Genomic DNA, 18,935 nt, shown 5'->3' with positions numbered 1-18,935 from the left:
TACTCCACCGGCCTCGCTCCGTTCCCACGGCTCTCGGCCCCGCCCCCACTCGTCACAACATGTAAAAGACAGTATCTCTGTCATTCTGTGAACGTGAGGATATGCTTTGTGAGGAACAAAAGGTCTAGAAGGAGCCTGGTCTTTGTCCTGGGTGGGGGAAACCACCCAACGAAGTCTCTACTAATGGTTTCCCTTATGTGATGGTGATGATGTTGTCTCTTCAATCATTAATCTTGGGTTTCTTGCCCCAAAATTGACAATCTCCTTCCTGAGTTGGGATTATCAATAAGTGTTCTTTTGTTTTAATGTTGCAAGCTGGCGCTAAGGTATCGTGGACAGATTTATGACATTGTCTTGTTGTCCTGGGCCTCTTTGTGTAATTTGGCTCTTTGGGTTGTTTTAACATGAATCTGATCGAATGTTAAATTCCCTCTGATACCCTACAGTAATGTATACTATACACATATATATATATATGTTATATATATAATAAGTAAAATAAGTAAAAATTGTATAGTAAATATTGCGTGTGTGTGTGTTTTATGTCATTTGGTCTTGGAATTTGATTGTGTAAAATTAAATAGTTAATAAAATAAAACTAGTGTAAAATTAAATAGGCCTAGTTAATTTAGCTGATAAATTACAATTTTTTAAAATTACAATAATTAAATTGCTCGTTTAACTTGCTCGTTTTATATGTAAAAACCATACACATATATAATGTAATATATATAATTTACAAATAAAATAGATTTTTTTTCTAACAATTATATATTACAAATTAATGTGTGTGTGTGTGTGTGACCCTGGACCACAAAACCAGTCATAAGGGTCAATTATTTTAAATTGAGATGTATACAACAACTGAAAGCTGAATAAATAAGCTTTCCATTGATGTATGGTTTGTTAGGATAGGACAATATTTGGTCGAGATACAACTATTTGAAAATCTGGAATCTGAGGGTGCAAAAAAATCAAAATATTGAGAAAATCGCCTTTAAAGTTGTCCAAATGAAGTCCTTAGCAATTCATATTACTAATCAAAAATTAAGTTTTGATGTATTTATGGTAGGAAATTTACAAAATATCTTCATGGAACATGATCTTTACTTAATATCCTAATGATTTTTGGCATAAAAGAAAAATCGATCATTTTGACCCATAAAATGTATTGTTGGCTATTGTTACAAATATACCCGTGATGCTTATGACTGGTTTTGTGCTCCAGAGTCACATATATATATAATTGGTATAACTCTTATTATCTGGTCTCTTCTGAAACTATTTAAGACACATTGCTGTCTTGGAGAATCTCTCTTATTAGTGCTTTTTCTTTCCTACTGGATCTTCTCTTCTTGTTGTTGAACTTTTTGAACAGAGGGTTTGTTAATTGTCAGCTCTGGTTGTTGTAATAGTCACCTGTGCACCTGCTCATACAGTGACACCTGAGTCATGCAGATCTTCCTCTACACATTGTCCAGAACTGTTGGCAGAGACTCGAGGAGTATCATTGTCTCAGAGTTTGTGTCCAGAGAGGATAGCTATGCTCCTCAACAGGCTGCAAGAGAGTGAGAAACCCTGTGGAGCCTTGAATTATGAATAACTTTAATAATATGGAGCACAAAGTGTCTCATGCATGAAGAAGAAGACGATAGGAGATATATTGCAAATCAGATTCTCTGCAGGGAGCTTATATTTCATTACATATGGTCATTACAATATGCTATAAAATGGCTTTACTTTTACATTAGTTAAATGCTCCTCTCATGCAAAGGCAGTTGTGAATGCTGGAACAAAGCATTGCTAGTGCTTTGTGCTGTCGAACATGTTATTGTGTTTTAACTGTGACTGTAACAAGTGCTCTAGAGGATGGTAGAGTTTCCTTCAAATGTCTGCACATTAAGCTAGATGTTTTACAACTATAAACATCAACAGTAATAATTTTATTATCAGCTTTATAAACAACTAAATAAAATGTTGATTTAAATGTCTATTTTGTCTAAAATGTCTATTTTCAAACTTAAATTATTTTACGTATTTATGTTTTTCTCTACGATTCTGTATATATATTATATATATATATATATGTATACAGTATATATATAAAATATATATTAATATTAATTCTATTTGATTAATCGTGCAGCCCTAATATATATATATATATATATATATATAATGCAAGCCTGATTGTAAAGCAATATATATTTTATATGTAAATTATATATATATTACATTATATATGTGTATGGATTTTACATATAAAACGAGCAATAAGATTATTTTTAAAATAATTTTAAAGGTGCTGTATGTAGGATTGCCACCGAGTGGTTGAACTAGGTATTGCAGTCCAAATTCAAAATATTGGAGAGGGTTTTTTTCACCCGGCCCCTCCTCCTCAGACTTGACGCACACGAAGGTTGCCAGATTGACGACACCAACAGGAACCAGCGCACTTGACGATGAATGAAATGAAATACGCTGTGTTTTCTGCCAACTGGCAACCCGGGGTGCCGAAATACAATTGGGTAAACTGGCAGTGGGCGGGTTTCACAAACCAAAACAGAGACCGACTTTCCGGCCCAGAACGCACATTTCATTTTCAAAGGAGAATAACTGACTGTAGCATTGTTTTTCAGATAAACAAGTATGTTAACTTAGCATGTTTCTTAAATATCTGCAAACATATTATGGCATTTTTATGCTTTAGTAGAGTCAAAAACTTACATACAGCACCTTTAATAAAAAAAAAAAAACATTTATCAGCTAAATGAACTATTTAATTTTACACTTTTACAATCAAATTCTTTCAAGACCAAATGACATTATTTAGCTTCAAGCTTGCACATTTTTTTTTTAAAGAAAATTGGTTTCTTTATAAATGCATATTTATGTAACAGCTTAGACTGCGCGTAAGAGTTTTCCATTAGTGTAAATATAGCTACCCCCCATTGTTGTAAACATACCCAGCATCTGATTTATCGTCGGACTAATTAATTTGCTAAAAGCTCCCGTATGTAAATCAAAGCATTGGTGCTCAGCCACTGCAGGTCAGGAGGGAAAGTGATTACAGGTTTGTATTCCCTCTGCATGCAGCAGTTCATACTGTGATACAGAGACAGACTTCCCGTAGCTCATCTCTGATGTATGACACTATTTATCCACTACATTTATTATCCAAAACAACTTACAGTTCATTCAGTTCTCTGGAATATGACATAAGATAATCTGCTGTAATGTGGAGGTGATGTATTTGACTGTAGCACGTTTGCTGAATCACCGAGCTCGTGTTCATCCTCTTACGTCGCTCTGATCACGACCCACCAGGTGTGTGCGCGTGCATTTGTGTGTGTGAGGTGACTGGAGCTGACTAGCACAGCCATCACGACAGGACACACACACTGATGCATGAAAGGAAACACCGCCCACACCTTCTCACACACACTAATATTTGACAGTGTTTATATGGCGTGAAACTCCGCGGACCCTTCCAGCTAATGAAAGCCTCCGAGGGAGTCTTTTTTCAAGAGCGATTGATAGTTGTGCTGGGTGGGAGACTCTGGCAGCAAATCTATTCACTGGAGTTTATTGCTCTCTTTGTTGCTGTGGAAACCAGAGAGCGGGACCTGGGTGTGTTGCGAGATATCATAGTCGTTTAATTCCAGCGACGGTGGCGTGACAGCCACCGAGGGAATGTTTTTAATTAGCGAATTGTGTTATCTCGGCCAGCTCCTAATATTTTCATGCCACAGCTTTGAGGGAACACACTCGCTCTGATTGGCTCGTTCTGAACCCGCTGGGACATGATTAGGCCTGTCATAATGCTTGACATGTTTTCATTGATCTGGGTTCTGATCTGTGATGACATCAGTGGAAATCCAGTGTTGCATCACTGTAGATATTATACATAATGTTTAGGAATTCAGGAGTTATTTTGCATATTATAGTACTACATTTGCCCATAACCATTCTGCATAAATTTGAATATATTCAGTGATTGGCTTATTGTATCAATACTTATTGTATTGATTGGATGTAAATATTACAGCACCTTTTTACACTAACATTCTGCGTTTAAATAAATGTGTTTATTTAATCAAAAATACAGTAAAATTGTGAAAAATTATTACAATTTAAAATAACTGTGTTCTATTTGAATATATTTTAAAACATAATTCATTTCTGTGATCCAAAGCTGAATTTTCAGCATCATTGCTCCAGTCTTCAGTGTCACATGATCCTTCAGAAATCATTGTAATATGCTGATTTGCTGCTCAAGAAACACTTTTCTTATTATTATCAATGTTGAAAACAGTGGTGCTGCTTAATATTTTTCTGAAAACTGTCATACATATATTTTTAGGATTTTTTTTTTGTTTTAAATTTGATGAATAGAAAGTTCAAAAGAACAGCATTTATATATGAAATATAAATGTATTGTAACATTATAAATGTTTTTACTGCCACTTTGGATAAATTTCATGCATTGTTGCTCAATAAAAATATACATTTTCTTTAAAATAATAATAATAATAAAATCTTGCTTACCCCAAGCTCTTAAAGCAACAAAACCTTAATTTTGATGTTGTGGGTCATTTACATCCAGGAGTGAGAAGGTTTAACACACAAATGAGGCATATTTAGATCTGGTTTTAGATTCTGTGAACTCAGTTACTATTTTCTGTTGTGTATGAATCATCATGAATTATCATCATCATCAAAGAACTTAATTATTCAACTTAAACTGAATTATTATTTAAAAAACACATTAAGTTCTCTTTGAATCTGAGCATAGTTGAGGCAATTTTGATATTTGATTATTAGATGTGTTCATTCAGTTAGTTAGTTTGTGTGTGAATGTGTCTGTATGTGTGAACAGATGTCAGTTTGTTGATTTAAACCCAGACAGTGTGATTAATGATGAGAGAGAGATAAAACGAGAGACTCAACATCTCTCCTTCACAACTTCTTTCTAAAAGGAGATTGCTAACATTAGGATGTGGTTGCTATAGTAATGTGTATCTATGGACAGAAGGGTTATGGGCTTTCTTGCAGGCAGGATGTCAGACGGTCTCATCTGTATCAGATTGACGAGCTGACTGATCCAGGATCAGATGTAGGTCTTAGTGTCACAGCCAATCAGAAAGAGTTTGGCTTGTCATGTGACTGATTTGCAGATCCTCAGATAAACGCCTCTTGACTCATTGTGGTTCAAATTGAGGATCTCTTACATTTAGATACATGCAGAAAGTGCTTAATATTTATATCTTTTCTCATCTGAGCTAATATTAATAGGTTGTCCCAGACGTCTGGAGGATCATTGGCTTTATTAATTATCGTGCCTCTGGGTTCGTTTGGAGTCACAGACATCAACTAGAGAACATGAAGTCAGTTTAGATCAACAAATACTTAAATCCATCTTCAATCTTTAAAGACCCTTTGAAAAGCCAGTTTTCCTTAATGTGTTGACATATTGTGTGAAACCGAGACATATTTTATGCATTTTGAAGGCCTGATTCCTTTTTTAAAATAGCTAAAAGCTTATGTTTAAGTCAAAGGATGGCAAAATCAGACTTGATTGCTTATGCTATGGATAAAAAGACACTTTTAAAGTGAATAAATCTACGCTACTTTCTTTGCAACCATTAGATGGGAAAGGAAAATAAGCTATTAGCTTTGGAACAACCAAAGACACATCGTCACACCAGAATTTGCTAATTGCTAATGCTTGCAGGCAGTACTTATAAACTAAAGCAAAAGGATATTCTCATTCTCTCTATTTTATGACTTGTACAGCTAAAAAAAACTTTTTTTTTATACCTAAATTAAGCTAAATTTATGATACTGTACTATGATACTCTACTGAGATATGGGGAGCTTTTATTTTGAAATGTGCACAAGACCATTTTTTATTACAGGAACTGTTGTAGGCAAACATAGCAATTTATAACATTTAATTTATAATTTATAAATATAATTAAAACATATAATTTTTAATTTATTTCGTTTATTATAAACTTAACATTGCAAATAAAATTGATTAATACAAAATTTGATTTTAATACATTCAACTGCTTTAAGGATTGAAATAAAATTAAACCATTTTTAAATGCCAAACTTGTTACAACTTTAAGGGAAATTCAAGTGAACTGACTTGCTTGAAAGGGATTTTTCCAGTGAAAACAAATGCTTAGAAGTTTGCTCTTTCAGAGGAGACTTAATGTAGATCTCGTTTATGTACGAGTATCAACTTTTCCCAGATCTTTCTTCTATAATTCATCATAAACAGCAGTTTTTGGCATCTATAGAGATGAATGAATGTGGATGGTATGGCTCAAGTAATTTGATTTTGGAAAAATTTGATGATCTTCATACTGAGAACTCTGACTTTGCCGTATCTTCTAGTATCACAGTTTAAGACTTTGTTGTAAAAGATATGCATTTGAGAGTTTTCTTCTCAGGAAACAACAATTTACTGCCATTGATTTCTTGGAGAAACAATTGTCATCCAAATGAAAAAGAAAAGAAGTTTGTGGCTTCCATTGGGCTAGTATCTGCTGCTTATGAAAACCAAATCATGCTGTTGATGGTATTTCTGGGTGTGTTTGTCTGTTTTGATTCTCTGTGTGTCAAATTTGTGTGAATCCTTTGAAGGAAGGCTTGATTTAATTTGCTCTGGTTGGTTCTTCTGAACTCGTGAATGTCCTCAGGGCTCTTAAAGAACTGAGATGAGTCTGGATGATACATCTTATAATGGACACCTTTCTGAGATATTTAAAGGAGAGAGAACAAGAACAGTTGATAAAATTCTGTCTTTTATGTTTTACATCTTCAGACACGATGACCTGAAGGAGATGCTGGACAGTAATAAAGACTCCTTGAAGCTGGAGGCCATGAAGCGCATCGTAGCGGTGAGTAAACCATGCACATTCAGTATGTTTGTCTTGTTTTCCAGTCTTAAATCAGCATGCATATATTTGTGATGCATAATGACATAAGATATTAAGTCAATAACCAAAATGAAGTGAGTTTTTGCTTAAAACAAGAAAATGTCTGCCAATGAGGTAAGACAAACTTGTTTTCCCCTTGAATTAAGTTCATCCCATTTTCTCTATTTGCATTGTCTCATTGTGTGATGCACAGCTGGGCTGTGAAATATGAGCTCAGTTTTCATGGATCATTGGTAATAAAGTCCCGGCATGTTCAGTTTTATAGCTGTATAGATGAACAGAACCAGATATATACTCGAAAATATAAGTCAGATACCTGATTGTCTAGCATTTCAGGAAGAGATATTTGGATTCATGTTGGTAATTATGCGACTGTGTAAATAGACAGAAGGCTGTAATTGAGGGCAGTAAATGCCGCTGTCACTGTGTGTTTTGTGAAGTCTTGGCTCTCACCGGTTTGTAACTGTTGCATCAGGTCTGATTCTAAAACGCTTTGGAAATGGGACAGATATGCGAAATGCATTTAATATTCATGAGCGGTTTTAGTGTCTCTGTATTGTGAAGGATCAGATCAGGACTGAAATATTTATCACTCGGAGCTCAGAAGCCACAAACAGCCACCTGATACTGTTTCCATTCACAGAGCACAGGTGTCACCGGCAGCAGGTACACGACTCCTTCAGGACCGAGCCAAAAATCACCCTATTTGTTGTTTGTCATCTCCTGTGAATGGCTCATCAGTGCATGTAATAAAAAATATGTTCTCTTCTAGTAGCAAGCAAATATTTCTAGTGATAATATAGTGCAACAAATTTATTTTGGTGGTTGTAATGTTATTGCAAACTGATGCAATAATTAAATATGTCTTAATATGTCCTCTTTTTTAAAATGAAATTGAATGCTATCCTTATTGTTTCTGTGCTAGATAACACTGAACTGGTTGCATATTATGTAGGTTAGACTATGTGATAGTAAAATGTTTGGATTCAGTATTTACACTTAAACTAAATTGTGTTCAGTGTAGTTAGCAACCTTTTCAGATAGGTAACTTTAACCATTCAACCAAGTAGCTTGTCATTCTAGTTACTGTTAAAGTAGGTCCCCAACACTTAATTTTATATAATAAATATAATAATATATTACATAATAACATATATATATATTCTAATTTCATGCATATCAATGCTGCAGATTTATATTTTTTGTGGAAAACATAATGCATTTTTCCAGGATTCATTTATGAATAGAAAGTTCAAAAGAACAGCATTTATTTGAAATAGAAATCTTTTGTAACATTATAAATGGCTTTACTGTCATTTTTTATTAATTTAATGCATCTTTGATTAACAAAAGTATTATTTATTTTAAAAAAGAAAGAAAATCAAATCAACATTTGACTAGCTTAAAATGTCTGAATACTTCTCTGAATGTCTTAGTTTTGAACCTCTTTATCATCTAAACAAACTTTTTTTGCTGTTTTGCTTTAAGAAAAAATAAGTGTAAAAAATTGACTAATTAAAAAATATATATATTTTTAAAAATGTATATAAAAAGTTCATAACAATCATGATTCAACCAAAAAAAAAAAAGAAAGAAAGAAAATGTATTTGTTATATAGACAGAATTTTAATTTTTGGGTGAACTGTCTCTTTAAGTGTCCTAAGTTTTTTTTCAATTAAACCATGTACTGTACATCAGTATCTAACTGTTACCCTGTTTGTGTGTGTTTTCCCTCAGATGATCGCCCGGGGGAAGAACACCTCAGATCTCTTCCCTGCCGTGGTGAAGAACGTGGCCTGTAAGAACATCGAGGTGAGTGATACGCCGAGGAGCAGCAGGAGACAGGAAGCGGCTCAGAGCTTACAGGATGTCAGCTTTTCTGGCTGTTATTAAACTTGAATCTTATGTTAAAGGAGTCATATGATGTTGCTAAAAAGAACATTATTTTGTGTATTTGGTGTAATGAAATGTGTGTTTATGCGGTTTAAGGTTCAAAAAACACATTATTTTCCACATACTGTACATTATTGTTTCTCCTCTATGCCCCGCCTTTCTGAAACGCGTCGATTTTTACAAAGCTCATCGGTCTGAAAAGTGAGGCACACATCTGAATATTTGGGTTGAACTGTTCTGGAACAGTGTTGTAATTACAACTTAACCACTGATTTCTAGTCTTGTCTTCTTTTGGAAGACCAAACAAAGTAGTTTCGCTTTCACAACGAAACACACAGCATCTTCACGACATTGCGGCAAGACCAATACTACAGCGAGAATAAAAGTTACGCCTTCTTTCTTTGCGTGAACATTTGGGCGGGGTTAAGCAAATCTTCCCACATCGTGACGTAGACATGTGGGGGTGTGTTAGAACGAGCCGTTTTAGGTAGGCGTGGTTGACTCTTAACTTTTATAAATAATGTCTCTTTGGATTTGAGACTTTAGTCTTTGCAACTTTACAGATCTTCTTTATGCACCAAGAGCTTGTAACACTCCAAAGAGAAAGGAAAAATTGAAATCGCATCATATGACCCCTTTAATATGCAATGGCAATGAGGTTCTGCTCATGAGTCACCGTACGCTCAAGTGCTGAGTCACAAAAATGCATTAAACAGCCGATCAGAGCTCTATTCACCCCTCTGTTAGTGTGTGTGGTTTGTGAGTTTACAGTGACGTGTGTTTTCTCTCTCAGGTGAAGAAGCTGGTGTATGTGTATCTTGTCCGCTACGCTGAAGAACAGCAGGATCTCGCTCTGTTGTCCATTTCCACCTTCCAGAGAGGACTGAAGGTCCTAAAACACACACAAACACATTATTCAGGGTCTAAACATGCTGCTTCATCCTAAAAAATCTCTTCATCCTCTCTGATCTCTTTTACAACATCCAAAACTTAAGAAAAGGCTGCACTCCTGTTTGCATACTTTGTATTAAAAGTGCATAATGTACTTTTGAGTACGTTGTAGCGTCTGGACCAATCAAACACACAATATATATATATATATATATATATATATTCATAATATGTATAGATATAAAACATTTAATGTTACAAATTTTAACAAACATTTAATGTTACAAATTGTTGAAATTTATCGTTTTATTTCGGCTTTATTTAAAATAAGAAAAATGTTTAAATAGGTTTAGTTTTAATTAACAATAAAACTGCACTTTGTACTTTGCTGGTGATGTAAAGTGCTACTGTACTTTTGAGTATGTAGTAAGATTATTACATCATAAAGTTGTATTTTGATACCACAGACCTTGCATACAGTTTGCTTTTCCCCCTCACCTTACAATTCATGATTACTTTTAGGTTCATATATTTAAAGCTTCTGTGGTTTTCTAATCGTTTTGTTCGATTGGAGCTCAATGGAGAACTGTTACAAACCTCTTCCACATTGCAAGAGGATTTGGGAAACACTAAACCATAAATGAAATGCATATTGCTAGAATCTGGAAATGGTATTCCATTCATGTTCCCTGTGTACTTTGATTGGAGAGGCACTCTCAAATACAAACCTACAGCACATAGTACATAGTATGGAGAATATGCTAATAGTGATGCAGCTAAATGCTCAGTAAATGCTCAAAATGGTGCAAAAGTGTCATATGTGTCATAAGTGTCATAAATGCCCTCTAGTGTTCACATAAAGGAAATACCTCTCACACCCTTTAATTCTGCTGTGTGAAGTCACATTATTGAAGCATCGGTTTCTAAATAAATAATTCTCTGAATCATTGTAACCCCTGATTCAGGACCCCAACCAGCTGATCCGTGCGAGCGCCCTGCGTGTGCTGTCCAGCATCAGAGTGACCATCATCGTGCCCATCATGATGTTAGCCATCAAAGAGGCGGCATCTGACATGTCTCCATACGTCCGCAAGACCGCAGCTCATGCCATACCCAAACTACACAGGTACAGTAAAGCAAGTGTCTGGTCTGAGCACAAATCCGCCATTGGGAGTAATTAATTGTTCATTTAGATAATACTGCCGTTTATTACCATGTTTTTAATTTAATGGCAGGGTAGGTGATTTGGTTCAAAAACATTTTTTGTTATGCTGGTTGAAAGTCTCTTCACATCCCGACAGCAATCACTAAGTTAAGTGGTCTAAATGTATTTATATGTATTTATATCATTTGTGGAAACCATAGGACCATAAAAGGTTTGTCCAATCAAAATGTTCGGTCCGAACATTATGATAAGCTGTCCTACCTGCCTGTCAAAATATGCATTTGGATACCTCTGTGCACCCTGTTCACCCAGACATGATTATCAGTGTGTTCCATCGAGATTAAAAGGAGCTGTTATTGTAATATTATGCGTTTGTATTGTAATATTTTCTCAGTGGTGAATGAGACGTGAGGTAATCTGACAGCGTTGCATTCAATCCTCCACCAACGCCGTCTCTCATCGTATCGCTGGTTAGCTCTGGCGGAGCGCGTTCGTGTGTTTTTGAGGAGGTGTGGCTTTGCAGAGTGATTATGCAGGGAGGGTGGGGATCTTGCTTTTAAAGCTAACATGCTATTGCTAGCCTTTCCGAAATCGCCTACCCTACCTTTAATTACACTGCCAAAAGGGGTCTTTTTTTTTAGTTTTTACAGTTTTTTAAAGTTTCTTTTGCTCACAAGACTGCATTTATTTGATAAAAAATACAGTTAAAAAAAGTAGTAGTGTGAAATATTATTGCAATTTAAAGTAACTGTTTTGTATTTAAATATATTTTAAAATATAATTTATCCCTTTGATGCAAAGCTGAATTTTCAGCAGCCATTACTCCAGTCTTCAGTGTCACATGATCCTTTTGAAAATGTTTGTTTTGTTTATCACGTTTTGTCACTTTTGATCGATTTAATGCATCTTTTCTGAATAAACACATTAATTTCTTCAAATAATAAATTCTTACAAACTTTTGAAAGCTAGTATATGGTAAAAATAAATATTATTTAAAAACATTTAATAAAAATAAAATATATAAAAATATTATTTAAAAAAATGTTTATTATATAAATAATATAAAAATAAATTTTGTGTAATGTAATATAATATATAAATCTGTATTTTATATAAATATAAATTTGTACAATTTTAGATAAAAACTTTATTATTTTATATATATTTATAAACGTGTTTGTTAATCTTAAATATGTAGTTAAGAATGTAAAAATGTATAGTCACTTTTTCAAGTCAATCTCAAGAGGATGATAAAGAACTTTGTGTATCCTTAAATATCCCACTAGCAAAACAATAAATAAATAAATAGTCATTAAATATTTATTTGGAATGAAATAATTTATGTACAAAAAGCATGGAATTATGTGATTGATATAAATCTAGGAAATATAGTGACTAAGTGCTCATTATGTAACAATGTTTGACCACATAAATGCAATTGACCAATTACAATTAAGTATTTCAGACAGCTGTATGGTAAGTTTTCTTAGCATTCTAGCTTTTAGTTTGACTACTTTAATATTCAGTAAAAGTAAAACAAATTCACAGGTTGCAGGGGCTGATGGCCATTTCTCTCTCTCTTCTTTCAGTCTGGATCCAGAACAGAAAGATCAGTTGATTGAAGTCATCGAGAAGCTGCTGGCTGATAAAACCACAGTGAGTGACAGAATCTTTTCTGGTCAGTCCTGAGATATGATCATCATTCCTGACGTGTGTGTGTGTGTGTGTGTGTGTGTGTAGCTGGTAGCAGGCAGTGTGGTGATGGCGTTTGAGGAAGTGTGTCCGGACCGCATCGATCTGATCCATAAGAATTACCGTAAGCTGTGTAACCTGTTGATTGACGTGGAGGAGTGGGGTCAGGTGGTCATCATCAACATGCTCACGCGCTACGCCAGGACGCAGTTCCTCAACCCCAACATCAACGTGAGTATCACACACATGCATGTGTATCCCAGGAGGACATTTCCACTTTTTTTTTTTTATTATTATGCAAGTAAAGAATGTGACGATGTTTACATGTGCCAAATACAGAATCCCATGGACCAAACATATAACATAAAAGTAAGAAACGTAGGCTAAGTAAAGAAAGTGGCAATATTTACATGTGCCAAATATAGACTCACTTGAACAAACAAACATATATACTGATAGCTCCATAGATAGGACATTTCCACTCTTAACGTGTGTGTATGTGCAGGAATCTCTGTTGGAGGACAGCAGCGAGAAGGCCTTCTACGCCTCTGATGATGAGGAAGATGAAGATAAGAAAGCCGAGGCGGCCGCTCTAGCGAAGAGGAAGCCGTACGTGATGGACCCTGATCACAGACTCCTGCTGAGGAACACCAAACCCCTGCTACAGAGCCGCAACGCTGCTGTGAGACACACACACACACAATTCTGCTTTTGCTTGATTACAAACTAATTAGCATTTAGAAACAGAATTATTTATTTTGTATATTCTAAATATAGAATATTTCACTAATTATATTTAGGCAAAATGATGAATGTAAGAATGAACTGAATTTGAATTGAATTGACATTTGGAATGACATTAATCCAGTCATTAATTTTAGACTAATTACTTTTTAATTTATTCCCTGATATCTAGAATTATTATTAGTATTATTATTTAAAGTATTGCTAAGACTTTTTTCAATTCAATTTCAATTACAATTCTGCATTCAGTTTGCCTCCTCAATTTAAATGTAATTCAAATTCAAGAATTTAATTGGAATTTAAGAGGCATTGTCAATTCAGTTGTAAATGAAGCACAACCCTGTTTAAAACAGCGATTATTCTTTATATTAATATCCACTTGTGTACATAATGTGAATGAACAAAAAATGAATGTGCATCAAAAACTGAAACTAAATGTACATAAAATTGCTTTGGATAAAGGTGTATTCCAGATGCATAAACGTTAAGATTTGATTTCATGAGTCATGAAAATGTATTTTTGTTCAGGTTTTCAATTTATATTTGGAGGTTTTTCCAATTATTTTTCCAATTAGTGTTTTTATTGTTGTTGTTGTTGTTTTTAATTAATAAATGTATGGTTGTTTTTATTTTATTTTTGAAAATTTTGCAATTTTAGTTTACTGCCTTTTTTGTTTATTTGTTTCCAGTTATTCTGTTAGTGTTTGTTATCATTAAATTCATGGGTTATTTATTTCAATTTGTTTTGGAATTATGAATGTAATTTAGTTTAGTGTCAGTTTTTTTCCCATTATTTGGTTATGTGTTTGTTTGTTTATTTATTTATAATTATTGTTATAATTATGATTAAATGCATGGTTGTTTTTATTTTATTTATTTTTTGACTTATTAAAATATATTTTAGTTTAATGTCCTTTTTTCCAATTATTTTGATAGCTTTTGCTATTACTATTTTAATTAGTTTTATTATTAAGATGTATTTTAGTTTAGTGTCAGTTTTTATAATTATTAGGTTAGTTTAAAAAAAAATGTAAACCCTTGTTCACACATACCATCAGTATTTACGTTGACAAAGTGCTGAAGCTGATTTGCCAGCATTATGACAATGGGACCTGTTCACACTTGACCTCTAAAAAAAAAAATGGTGTTCATTTAGCTGTAACCATCTCATAATGGTCCTCTCTCTCTGTCTCTGCAGGTGGTGATGGCAGTAGCTCAGCTGTACTTCCATTTGGCTCCTAAAGCAGAGGTGGGCATCATTGCTAAGGCTTTGGTCAGGTTAATGCGCAGCCACAGGTGAGTAATCAGTCACTTACTAATGAAGCATAAACGCACTCACAAACATGCTTCCTGAGGTTTTTCTTCAAGCGTTCCCGAAAGTGTGACGCAGCGTGAAGTCTCTCTGTTTAATGATGCAAGGCTGGTCATTGTCTGATGACATCATTAGTCAATACAGGCGAAACAGCACTAGATGATGTCACTGCAATTCTCACACAGAATTTGGCATTAGCTGCAGATAGAGAGATGCTCAGACCGTAAACAGCATCCATTATTCACATGCATCTCTCCATTTAGCCTCTTTAGGAAAATATGGCTTTCCCTCTCAAATACCTTATAAGGGTTTTGAATGATAAACATCTTCATGATGTTGTTGTGTGTTTTGTTTCTCTGTAGTGAAGTGCAGTATGTCGTGCTTCAAAACGTGGCCACGATGACCATCAAGAGACGAGTGAGTGATTCACATAAAAGTGTAAAAGCACATGCGTATTAACTTTGACTTCCACTTGAAAAACGCTGCAGATCGCAATCACATTGACATAATATGATGCTTATGTATTATGTACATACTTCTGACATTGTGTTTGACAAATTTTATGCATTAAGTGTGACTGGAAAGGTCGACAAACAGGGTCAAGGTTTAAACAGTTTGATCTTTGAGGATCATGTTACAGCGCTTGATCAGAATGCTGGAGCTTGATGTTTTGCTCCATATAGTTCAGTGCATTGAGCAGCTTTGCTCCTTTTAATATTTTATGATTCAATATTTAAACTGAAAACTTTCTTGTGGTTTTGCTTTTTATACATTTAGTGGTTTGTCCTTGAGAGATTTCTGATTTTTAAAAGCTTTTCTGTAAAGGCATAATAGAACAGAAAAATTCAGTCAGTATTAAAAATGTTTTTATGCAGAAGGTGTTCTGTTTATATGAACGCTCTGATGTTTTAATATGTGTGTTTTTGTCTTTTAGGGAATGTTTGAGCCGTATCTGAAGAGTTTTTATATTCGCTCCACGGACCCAACGCAGATCAAAATCCTCAAGGTGAACAAAAATGCTTAACTGTGTTATTAATGGTTTTCACCAAAGAATGTTGATTCAGTTAGTTTTGAGTGTTTTAAAGTAGGACTGATGATTTTATTTTCTCTTATTAACACAGCTGGAGGTTTTGACGAATTTGGCTAATGAGACGAACATCTCCACCATCCTGAGAGAATTTCAGGTACTATTTTACATGTGCTGTTCTTACAGTGTTCATAGAATAGAATAGAATAAACTTTAATATAATTTAATGTCGTTTTTTGCAATATACCATTCAGAAGATTTTTTTATGTTTTTGAAAGAAATCTCTTATGCTGACCAAGGTTGCATTTATTTGACCAAAAACAATTTATTTAAAATTTTTACAAATTAAGGGCCAGTTTTACTAACAGATTGTGCCAGCGCAAACCGTCTTTTGGTGTTAAAATAGTATTGTCAGGATTTACTAAAGACGCGCAGTGACGAATTAGCGCTGAAAAGGCGTGGACACAGTTATTTTTGCACCTGATCTTATCGAATATGCTTTTGTAGGAGATTCCCTTTCAGATGCAAAATTTATAGGAGAAGAGTATTAAAAGGAATGATTTACTAACGTTTGCGCTCGTCAAATTACTGGTATTTGAAATGGCTGCAATTATTGTTGCTAGGAGGAGGCACGGCAGAGAACAGAGAGCTCGCGGTAGAAGGGAGAGGATTTTTTCCACACATATTAATTTATTTGGATTGCCAGAAGAACACATTATCCGAACATATCGTTTGCCAAGCCGTTATTTTTTATTTGCTTCAGGAAATAAAAGACGACTTGGAACCCTCAACTAGGAGTCACGCAATACCAGGTTTATCAAAGCTTCTAGCAACTCTTCATCTTTTGGCCTCCAGTTCTATTCAATGTACTGTGGCTTCTTCATTTTTTTATTCTTTTTTTTATTAAATTTAATAAAAATATTACATTTTTTATTTTTTATAAAACAGGTGAGGCGACAGACATGGTTATGGCCAGTTTTACAAAAAAGCAGTGTTACTTAATATTATTTATTATTAAAATATATATATTTTTTTATTAATGTTTTGAATTAGCTTGTATTTTTATATTTTCAGTTTTCAGTTTAATTTTAGTGATTTTATGTGCTCATGTTTATAATTTTAGTGCTTGAACTTAATCTTACTTCAATTACTGCCCAAGGCAAGTTTCGCTTAGTTTTTCCATCTAATATTTATATTTTATTTTAGCTTTATTTCAGTTAACGGAAATGTTTTTAATAGTTTTAGTTATTGATAACCCTGTGCTGAAGTGACTGTACGCATCACATTAGCTTGTTTGTATGCTGTTAACTGGTGTTTAACATACTAGGATAAATGATGCAAAGTACATTAGCAGTAAGCAAGCTGCCTTGCATTATGCAACATGACGAAACTCATAAATGAAAGCAAGCAAGAAAATAAACGGGTAGAACCCACTGAAATCTGAGGTTTTCGCATTAAAATGGCTGAAAAGCTAGTTTTAAGATGTTTAAGGTAATCTAATGCAGTATTTTTCAAAACAATGTTTTAATATAGCTGAAGCTTTATGAAAACCTCTGAAATCACTTTATTTGCAACTAATTTGCACTGCGCTTGGTATATTGCGTTGGCTGATATATAAATGAGATGTTGCGTCTATGTTCTTTAATTTATGCGTTGTTAGTAAATTACCCGCAGAAATCTCCACGCCCATCGGTGCTGTTTTGGAATTGTGCTGGTTTTCGCATTAAAATGGCTGAAAAGCTAGTTTTAAGATGTTTAAGGTAATCTAATGCAGTATTTTTCAAAACAATGTTTGAATATAGCTGAAGCTTTATGAAAACCTCTGAAATCCCGTTAAAACAGCTTAAAGACATTGTTGTGGTGGACAGGACAATATAGAATAAACCTGGGGACACAACTGAAATGTATAATAAATGTATTTTTGAGTTAATTTTCATGCATACTAATTTCTTTTCATTTTTATCATTATTTTTTATATTTTAGTTGTAATTATTTTAGTACATCAATTAAAATGAATGAACTATTATAACCCTGCGATCAGTGTATCAGTCTGGATGAAAGCTGGGGAAACCCAACATGAGTCATTGTTTAATCAAGCGAGACAATCTCTGTCTGCATATCATATTATTTAGATGCACACAAGTACGTTGCCTGTCAGGCATGAAACTCTTGAGAATTACATTCCTTTGTGTATTTCTTTTCTTTTCTGTCTTTCAGACTAAACTGTTGACGCAGTATGTACTGAACCTGGCGAAATACGATCAAAACTATGACATCAGAGATCGTGCCCGATTTATCCGCCAACTCATTGTGCCCACTGATAAGAGTGGCGCTCTTAGCAAATACGCTAAGAAGCTTTTCCTTGCACTCAAGCCTGCCCCCGTCCTGGAGTCTCAATTTAAAGGTAAAGGTTTTCATTTTAGTTTCAGTTTTAGTTTTAGTTAACTACGGTGGCCGAGAAGTGCAGAGCAAATCACAATTCTGAAAACAAAATAACAAATTACAAACGCAAATGCAAGTCTAAAAAACAAAATAACAATTCAGAAAGCACAACAACAATTCAGAAAACATTATAACAAGTCAGAAAACACAATGACAAATTCGAAAACAAAATAACAAGTCAGAAAACACAACGACAAATCCGAAAACAAATTAACAAGTCAGAAAACACAACGACAAATCAGACAAACCGGAAAAGGTAGGTATAGTTTGAGACAGCGCCATTGGTTTGGGATTACTCACCGCTGACTGGACGAGACATCTGTCAATCAACATATACAGGAAGAACCAGCCGAAGAACAGCAGAGTCGTGGTACAAAGTTCGGAGATGGTATTAAAGTAGCTCAGTTTAAATGTATTGTATGTATCAATCGCGGGTCGATCGCGCCCTTACTATGGAATAAAAAATACGGGGTGTCTATTTAAATTTAGTTAAAAGTGGCTGTAAATCATCAGCTCCAGTGGTGCAGATGAATAAGCGTGTGTCATTGGCTATTTGACACGATCGACCCGGGTTCGATTCCGCCTTTTGCCAAACTTTTTTTTTTCCCTCCCTTTTCAAATCTCGTATTAGAAATGGATTCTATTTACACTAAGTGAAAATAGCAGTATTTTTAGCAATATGCTATTTACACTAAGTGCAAATACCTATTTACACTATGTTAAAATAGCAGGATTTCAATGATCTGCACTTCAGTATTGTAGTACATTATAAAACAGTATGCAATAATAACGTATTGAGTGTAAATTATAATTTTAATT

General features: G+C 34.3%; 1 protein-coding gene across 1 annotated transcript in view; it reads left to right on the top strand.

Annotated features, from left to right (window-relative positions):
• Positions 1-18,935, top strand: part of LOC107673215 (AP-3 complex subunit beta-2-like) — a 39,275-nt gene that overhangs the window by 4,156 nt on the left and 16,184 nt on the right. The window contains exons 2-13 of the mRNA XM_016466713.1: positions 6,836-6,911; positions 8,688-8,762; positions 9,637-9,732; positions 10,700-10,860; positions 12,489-12,555; positions 12,640-12,822; positions 13,097-13,273; positions 14,534-14,631; positions 15,010-15,064; positions 15,582-15,653; positions 15,769-15,831; positions 17,892-18,078. Of these exons, the coding sequence (XP_016322199.1) occupies positions 6,836-6,911; positions 8,688-8,762; positions 9,637-9,732; positions 10,700-10,860; positions 12,489-12,555; positions 12,640-12,822; positions 13,097-13,273; positions 14,534-14,631; positions 15,010-15,064; positions 15,582-15,653; positions 15,769-15,831; positions 17,892-18,078 (1,310 nt within the window). The remainder of the gene's footprint in view (positions 1-6,835; positions 6,912-8,687; positions 8,763-9,636; positions 9,733-10,699; positions 10,861-12,488; positions 12,556-12,639; positions 12,823-13,096; positions 13,274-14,533; positions 14,632-15,009; positions 15,065-15,581; positions 15,654-15,768; positions 15,832-17,891; positions 18,079-18,935) is intronic.

Source organism: Sinocyclocheilus anshuiensis, unplaced genomic scaffold (genome assembly GCF_001515605.1).
Source record: "Sinocyclocheilus anshuiensis isolate Anshui unplaced genomic scaffold, SAMN03320099.WGS_v1.1 scaffold68, whole genome shotgun sequence".
In the NCBI taxonomy this organism is placed as follows: Eukaryota; Metazoa; Chordata; class Actinopteri; order Cypriniformes; family Cyprinidae; genus Sinocyclocheilus; species Sinocyclocheilus anshuiensis.
The sequence above is the reverse complement of the archived record's forward strand: the minus strand, read 5'-3'. Positions and strand labels throughout refer to the sequence as shown.